This window comes from Echinops telfairi, unplaced genomic scaffold (genome assembly GCF_000313985.2).
Source record: "Echinops telfairi isolate 266 unplaced genomic scaffold, ASM31398v2 ScPeMD7_7472;HRSCAF=8510, whole genome shotgun sequence".
NCBI classification, from domain to species: domain Eukaryota; kingdom Metazoa; phylum Chordata; class Mammalia; order Afrosoricida; family Tenrecidae; genus Echinops; species Echinops telfairi.
Window position 1 is genome coordinate 5,214,114 of NW_022111376.1, and position 8,420 is coordinate 5,222,533.

The window sequence follows — 8,420 nt, forward strand, 5'->3', positions numbered from 1 at the left end:
GGCGAGCCCCTGCCCAGGCTCGCCTGGCTGTAGTCCCGCGCCCGCATCCGCCTGCAGCGTCGCGCGCTGCTCCGGGGACTGGGAGGCCGCCTGGGGCCGGTACAGGCGTTGGACGAGATCTGCCCTGCATTTCCCTCCCAGAACAGCGCGGGCCCCCGGCGCTCTGTCTGGACATCTGGAAGTTCAAGTAGGCTTGTCTGGGTCGCCATCCCCACCCCACCCCCTCGCATACTCAGCCCACCGCCCCGCCATCTGGGGGGCTAGCACGTGTCCCGATGTCGCCTTCTGCACACACTGTCGCCCGCGGTGTCCCTGCTGGGGATGGAAAACCACCACTGGGCAAGTCGGCCCCAGGTCTGATGGTAAAGGCATTGTGGCGTTGGCTTTGGGGGCTGCGTCGCCTTCCTGGCGCATTTGACTTCTGTTCCCTTATCCAACCGCCGTTCTCTCAGCTCACCGGAGTAAGGGGCTCCCAATCCGAGACTCCCGGCGTAATGAAAGGAACTGCTATGATCAGCCGTGTGTCTCCTGTTTGATCCATAACGTTTGTAACAGCTGATTTATAGCATGGATCACCAGGACTTTCCTCCTAAAACCTGTTCATCACAGATGATCCTGCTGGGATGATGAAATACCTTCCAGCATCGCTAGCTGCCAGCACCACAGCCACACACACACCACCACAGTACAATAGACTGACAGACGAATGGGGGACATCTGTAGCTACCGGATAAATAAAATGAAAGCCTCTGGGTCAGAGGCAAAAAGGAGTTTTTAGCAAAAGCAGCAGGCAGCACAAATATCACCTGGGGTGGATTCCTTAAGCTTCAGTCTCCACAGGGCAACATGCTCTTTTCCCTTGAAGATGCCTTTCCTGGCCCTGCCCTTGAAAATGTGCTGACCTTGTAGCCTTTTAACAAATAAGGCCCCATGGTACCTGCACTTGCAATGAGGACATCCCAAGAGGTCTTACTTAGGGCTGCTATTGGCCTCCCACCTTCCCCTCCAGAAAGAAAGTTTCCTCATTACCCTGGCAGGCAAGCCTACCTGCCCTGGCAACCAGGAGGGAGGCTTCTATCAGTGCTCTTAGCTTGGCTATAAATGTCAATGAGTATTGACCCAGAGGACCCAGAACCTGCAGAAAATCGGGATGCATGGCAAACTGTCTCCCAATGTAGTACCTCCAGGCCCTGCCTGCCGAGACCAGGGCCTCCCAAGGTGGGTGATCACGTTGGATGTCTTGCCTTCCCAGAAATCACTCTAAGTAGATCACACAGGTACATGGCACCCTGAGGTCTGCCTGAAGATGGAGTTGTGTGGTGGGAGAGAGTTCTCAGTCCCACACTGGCCTCACTGGGGGTAATCAAAGCCCCTTCTCAGCTGTCTTCTGAAGTTCTTGCTGGGAAAGTGGGAGGGGTTGACAGGTGGCCACTGTACAATTATGAAATGTTTATTCAGGGCACAAAATAAAGCCGAGTTTTCCAAATTGCATGCATGAAACTGATGCGGGACACATTAATATGCAGATTCATGAACTCCACTCTACATATTCTGATGATTTGCTGGGTTGGGAGGAAGAGAAGGGGGATACTGGGGATTCACATTTTCAAAAGCAACTTAGATGATTTGGATAGAGCTGGCCAGAGACCCACACTTCTTGAGAGCCTCCCCTCCCCCCACCCCCCAGAGGTAATGAAAAGCCACAGGCAGGTCTTGGAGAGAGAGAACTGCTCATGCAGAAACCAACCAAGCTCACTGCCAGCGAGTCAATTCTGACTCAAAACTGCCCCAGTGAGTTTCTGAGATGAACTCTTTATGAGAATAGAAAGCCTGATCTTTCTCCTGTGGAGTGGCTGGTGGTTTCCAACTGCTAAACCTTAAGATTAGCAACCCAACACATAACCCACTATGTCACTATAATCTTGTGATTATATGAGGGTAAGTGAAAAAAAAAACAAACCACAGGGGGCTTGACCAAGTTTATATAAAAAAAACTTTTATTATTTTTTCATTCCATTTTTCCACAGACTTTGATGCCCTCTCATATTGCTACAAAATCATGTTGTCATTGTCGTCAGGTGCTGGGGACTCAGCTCCCACTCAGAGTGACCCTCTGGACAGCAGAACACAACACTGCGCCGTCCTGCACCATCCTCGCCATTTTCTATTGCAGCCGCTGGCAATCCATCTCACTGTGGCTCTTCCTCCTTTTCTCCGCTCGCTCTGCTGCTTTACCAAGTAGGAAGCCCTTTCCAGGGACTAGTCTCTCCTGATAACATGCCTAAAATGCAAGAGACAAATTCTCACCATCCTCACGTGTAACGGGCATCTGGCTGTACTGCTCCCCAGACCGATTTCTTCCTTCTGGCAGTCCACGGTACTTTCAACATTCTTCATCGACACTGTCGTTCAAAGGCACCAGTTCTTCTTTGGTCTTCTTTCCTCTTGTCCCTTCACGTGCGTGAGGTGGTTGAAAATACCATGGCGTACCTCAGTCTTCAGAGTGACAGCTTTGCCCTTTAACACTTCTAAGAGGTTATGGGTGGCAGATTTACCCAATGCATCTTTTGATTTCTTAACTGCTGCTTCCGTGAACATTGATGGGGATCTAAGCAAGATGAAACCCTTGACAACTTCAATCTTTTCTCCATTTTTGCTTATTGGTCCAGTTGTGAGGAGTTTTGTTTTCTTTGCCTTGAGTTTTAATCCATACTGAAGATTACAGTGCTTAATCATCACATCATTAAATACTTCAAAGTCCTCCATGATCTCAGCATGCAAGGTTGTGTCATTATCATATTGGTGGTTATTAATGAGCCTTCTTCCAAACCTGATACTACAGCTTTCTTCATATAGTCCAGCTTCTGTGATTATTTGCTCAGCATACAGATTTAATAAGTATGGTGAGAAGATAACCACCCCAGCACCTTTTCTGGTTTAAAACCATGGAGTGTTCCCTGGTTCTGTTCATACAACTGCCTCTTGGTCTATGTACACATTCCCTATGAATACAATGGAGTGTTCTATAATTCACGTTCTTCACAATGTTATCCATAATTTGTTATGAATCACGCAGTTGAATGCTTTTATGTAGTCCGTGCTATCCAAGTAAACATCTTTATGGTATTCTCTGCTTTCTGCCAAGATCCACCTGACATCAATAGTGAACTCCCTCATTCTGCTCCCTCTTCTGAATTTGGCTTGAATTTCTGACAGTTCCTTGTCCGTGTACTGGTGTAACCGCTTTTTAATTATCTTCAGCAAAACATTACTTGAAATGCCAGTGGCATAGCTACTAGTATCACAGTAGCAAGCAAGCCACCACAGTACAGCAACTTGGTAATTGGAAGAGAAAATCCTTGCAAACTTGAATTCTGTTCTGCATTTCCTACAATTTAATCAGGTTTCTTCTATGGAATCTTGGGCCCAAATATTCAATAATGCTAGCCAGGCACCATCTGCTGCTTCTTGTTTCATAGGAAAGGAAACAGTTGTTCAAGGAGGCAGTTAGCCACACATTCCATATCCTCCTATTATTGCCTCCACTTCCTCTGTTGTTTCAGATAGAGATCAGTTGTGTCTTGGATGGCCACTTGCAAACTTTATGACCCCAGGCACTACACAACAAACTAGGGAGTAGAACAAAAGCACTGAGCAGGCTATTAATTTCCCTGTTAATCGAGATGTCCAATGAAACCAAGACCTTAACCTTCCAAATCAAGAAACCAAATTCCATGAAAACTTTGTTTGTATATAAGCAGTCTCAGTAGGTACTCTTTTGTTGTTATTTAAAACATATTTATCAATCACACAACTTTTGTCAATTTAATGTTTGTTTGTTTTTTTTCTGAGTTCAAGTTTAATACAACTACAATAGATCAGTGGGCTTATGCCCTGCTACTAGTACATGATACACATCAGCTGCCCTGCCCAAAACAGGGCATTTTCACTGCGGTGTAGAAAGACGGCCCCTCCCCAGCCCCTACAAAAAAAGCCTATCATATCAAATGCCATGTTCTCAGCAGAGTCTAAGGCCTTATGTTTGAAACATGAAGAATACAAAAGAGGTTTTGTTTGTTTTTCTCAAGGCTACTCATTGCAGCCTAGCACTGAAATATTCCAGCGCTCCCTTCTGCTTGGCGAAATACTCTCTGCTCTTCTGGACATCAGGCTTGATAGTGTCACTGCCAGGCTTCCAACCAGCTGGACACACTTCTCCATGTTTATCCGTGAACTGGAAGGCCTGAACCAGTCTTACGGTCTCATCCACAGAGCGGCCAACAGGGAGGTCATTTACAGTGATCTGCCTAAGGATTCCTTGATCACCAATGATGAAGAGGCCCCTAAACGAGATGCCGTCATCCACCTTTAAGACCCCATAGTCCTGAGCAATGGTGCGCTTGGGGTCTGATACCAAAGGGATGTTCATAGGCCCTAGGCCTCCTTCTTTCTTGGGTGTGTTGATCCAAGCGAGATGGCAGAAGTGAGAATCCACAGAAGCACCAATCACTTGGCAGTTGAGTTTCTTAAATTCTTCTGCCCTGTCACTGAAAGCAATGATCTCCGTCCGGAAGGTGAAGTCAAGAGGGTAAAAAAAGAACACTATGTATTTTCCTTTGTAGTCAGTCAGGCTGATATCTTTGAACTGACCATCAGGCATAACTGCTGTAGCTTTGAAGTTGGGGGCAGGGTGCCCAATTTTTGCAGTTCCTGAAGACATCTTGTTAACAGCGGGGGCGTGAGGAGGAGCAAACACCACTCTGCAGCCAGGAAGAGAGCGTCCAATTTAATGTTTTACAGGTGCACAGTTTATTGACTTTGATCTCTATACATTTGTCTTTTCTTATAAATGAGATCATACAATATTTGTTCCTTTGTGATTGGCTTTTTTCACTCATCCATCCATACTGTAGCATGTATGAAGACTACATTTCACCCACTGATGGTGTAGTACTCTGTTGTATGCATGTACATTTTGTTTAAACATTCATCTGTTAATGGGCATAGGTTGTTTCCACCTTTGGGCTATTATGAATAATGTAGTGAACAGTGTTATGCAAGTCTCTTTTTGAATCTCTGTTTATAGGTCTTTGGGTGTACACTTAGAAGTGGAATTTCTGGGTCAGATGGAAATCTATTTTTAATTTTGGGAGGCTACACCATTTTACATTCCCACTAACCGTGGATAAAGGAATTTCTCCTTTTCTTCTCAAACCAATTTCCCCACATCTTCTCAAACATTTGTTAGTGTATGTTTTTTTTTAATCTTAGCTGTTCCAATGGGAGTGTAATTTTATCCCACTGTGGTTTTGAATTGCATATCTCTGTAATGGCTAATGATGTTGAGCATCATTTTATGTGTTTGGTTATCATTTGAATGTCCACGTTGATGAAATATCTTTTTTAGCCCTTTGCTCATTTTATGACAGGGTTATCTTTTTACTGTTATTAAAGTTTTTCATGTCTCAGATATTACACTCATGGGAGATATGGTTTCTGAAGATATTCTATTAGTATCTTGTATTTTTACTTATTTGATTTTTTAAATTTTTATTTTTTAACTTGTTTTTTGATAAACAAGTTTTAAGGTTTTATGAGGTTCAATTTATTTGGCTTTTGCAGTTTGTGCTTTTGCTATTATATTACATAATCCATTGTTGAAGGCTAGGCTTGACAGCATTACTTCTACTTGTTCTAAGAATCTTATTGTTTTAGGTTGCACATTTAAGTCCTTAATTCATTTAGAATTTGCTTCTGTGTATGGTGTGGGATATGGATCCTGTTTAGTTTTTCTGCAGGTGGAAATCCAATCTTTTCAGCACTATGTACTGAAAAGGCACTTTGTTCCCTATTGATTGGAGTTAGCACTCTTGAAAAAAGTAGTTGACCGGTACATGTGGGTTTGGTTCTATATATCTATAACAGAGGAGCCTTAGAGCATAGCGGTTACTTGTTAGGCTGCTAATCAAATGGACAAAAGTTCGAAACTACCAACTGCTTCTTGGAAGATGGGCAGGACTTTCTACTCCAGTTGAGAATTACAGTCACAGAAACCCACACTGTCTCATAGGGTCATTCACTATGAGTCGGCATTAATCTGATGGCTGTGAGTTTTTCTGTTTGTTTATTGTTATACCAGTACTAGATTGTTTTGATTATTGTGACTGCATAGTAGGTTTTCAAATCAGGAAGTGTGAGTGCTCCAACTTTGTTCCTCCCTTTTAGCATTATTTTAGCCATTTGGCCCCTCTTGCCATTCCATCTCTAGTTGAGGACTTTTTGTGTGTGTCTTTAAAGAAGATGGTTGGAACTGTTTTAGGAATTGAGTTGAATCTCTAGCTCAATCTGAGTAATACTGACATCTTAGCAATATTAAGTGTGTCAATTCATGAACATACCATCTTTCCTCTTTTTAAAAAAACATTTTATTAGGGGCTCATACAACTGTTATCGCAATCCATACACACATCAATTGTGTCAAGTGCATTTGTACATCATTCTCAAAAGATTTTCTCTCCACTTAAACATTAGTTCCTCATGGATTAAGTTTTCTTTAATCCCTTTCAGTGGTGTGTTATAGTTTTCATTGCACAAAGGTAAATCAAGAAGTATTGTTACTATTGTTGGAATATTAAATGCTAAAATCAGATACACAGGAGAGAAAAAATGGTGGGAAACAGGTTTATTGGAGGAAACGAGAGGAACCACTGACCAGAGTCAAAAGGTTGCCTCTGTGTACAGACTAGCAAGATTGTATAGGACTAGTCAAGGGGAATTATTCAGATACTTTTGTGGGTAGGCATATATGCTTTCATTAGTTTCGAGAGCTAGATGCTTGGAATGTTTGTGCATGATGTTTCTGAAGGAGGGTGTTTTTGCTGTTTGAACATGATGTTTCCGTTTGTGCAAGAAGGTGTGTGTGTGGGGGCAGGGGGTCTGTTTAGACATTGTCCTTCAACTAGGGATTCCATTTCATACATGCATGGGTTCATTACAGATAGAGTGTGCTTCAATATGTCTCTGCAATCAATGGTGGCTGCAGACAAGTTCTCTCAGTAATGCACGTGTCTTACTTTCATTGTTGTTGTTAGGTGCCATGGAATTGGCTACAACTCATAGCAACCTCATGTACAATAGAATGTGTACTGCCCGGTCCTGGACCATCCTCACAATTGGGCCTATTGATGTAGCCACTGTGTCAATCCATCTTGTTGAAGGTCTTCTTCCTTTTTGTTGCCCCACTATTTTACCAAGCATGATGTCCTTCTCAAGAAACTTGTTTCTCTTTACAACATGTCCAAAATACATGAGATGAAGTCTGGCCATCCTTGCTTCTAAGGAGCATTCTGGTTGGACTTCTTCCAAGAGTTATGTTTGCTCTTTTGACAATCCATGGTACTTTAAATATTCTTCCTGATTACTGTAATTCAAATGAGTCGATTCTTCTTCTGTCTTTCTTATTCATTGGCCAACTTTCACATGCATATGAGGCAGTGAAAAATATCAATGAAAAATATCATGGCGCACCTTAGTCCTCAAAGTAATCTCCTTGCTTTTCAACACTTTAAGAGGTCTGTGCAGCAGATTCACCCAATGCAATCCACCATCTGATCTCTTGACTACTCCTTCCATGAGCATTGATTGTGGATCCAAGCAAGATGAAATCCTAGACAACTTCTATCGTTTCTCCATTTACCATGATGTTACTTACCTATTGGCCCAATTGTGAGGATTCGGGTCTTCTTGACATTGAGTTGTCATCCATACTGAAGGCTGCAATCCTTGATCTTCATCAGCCAGTGCTTCAAGTCCTCCTCACTTTCAGCAAGCAGGGTTGTGTCATCTATGCAGCCTCATTAGGATGCCATAAAAAAATAGTCCAATCCCAAAAGTGCCTTTCAAGGGGATCTGCTGAACTAGCTAAATTCAAAGCAGAGAAGGAAGCTCAGGTTATGGCAACTGCTTTTTTTGGACTCCATGGTGGGTAATCGATAGCTTTTCTGGAAGTACACAGGACATTCATGGGGGATTATAAAGAAGTTTTAAGAAAATGGGAAAGTGCTGGACATCAGCCCCTCCCCCCAGAAGCATTTATTTCAGAGGACAGCACTGAGTCTGCAGCTCAGGGAGAGGGACATGTCTGATTAGAGCACACAGGAGCAAATGAAGGGGGAGGAAGAGAGAGTGGAGCACATCCTGGCCCACCAAACCTTGATGACAAGATTCCCACTCAGAGCAGCCAATCCACAGAGAAGACCATATGGCCGGCCCCACTATGAGACATGACATCTTTCACTGATCCATAGCCCTACAGGGGATAACACTGTAGACACGGTGTGGGAATTCCGCCAGATCTGATCTCACCACATCGAGGCAAAACACTAAGGGCATGCAACAGAACAGCAAGGGGAACAGAGCAA

The 8,420-nt window shown here is 43.6% G+C and overlaps 1 protein-coding gene across 1 annotated transcript; it reads right to left on the bottom strand.

The window, feature by feature from the left end:
* Positions 1-4,093: 4,093 nt before the first annotated feature.
* Positions 4,094-4,733, bottom strand: LOC101644317 (peroxiredoxin-1-like). Its single transcript, XM_045285488.1, has one exon. The coding sequence runs from the start codon at positions 4,718-4,720 to the stop codon at positions 4,094-4,096; it is 627 nt and encodes a 208-aa protein (XP_045141423.1). The 5' UTR covers positions 4,721-4,733.
* Between the last annotated feature and the right edge of the window lie 3,687 nt (positions 4,734-8,420).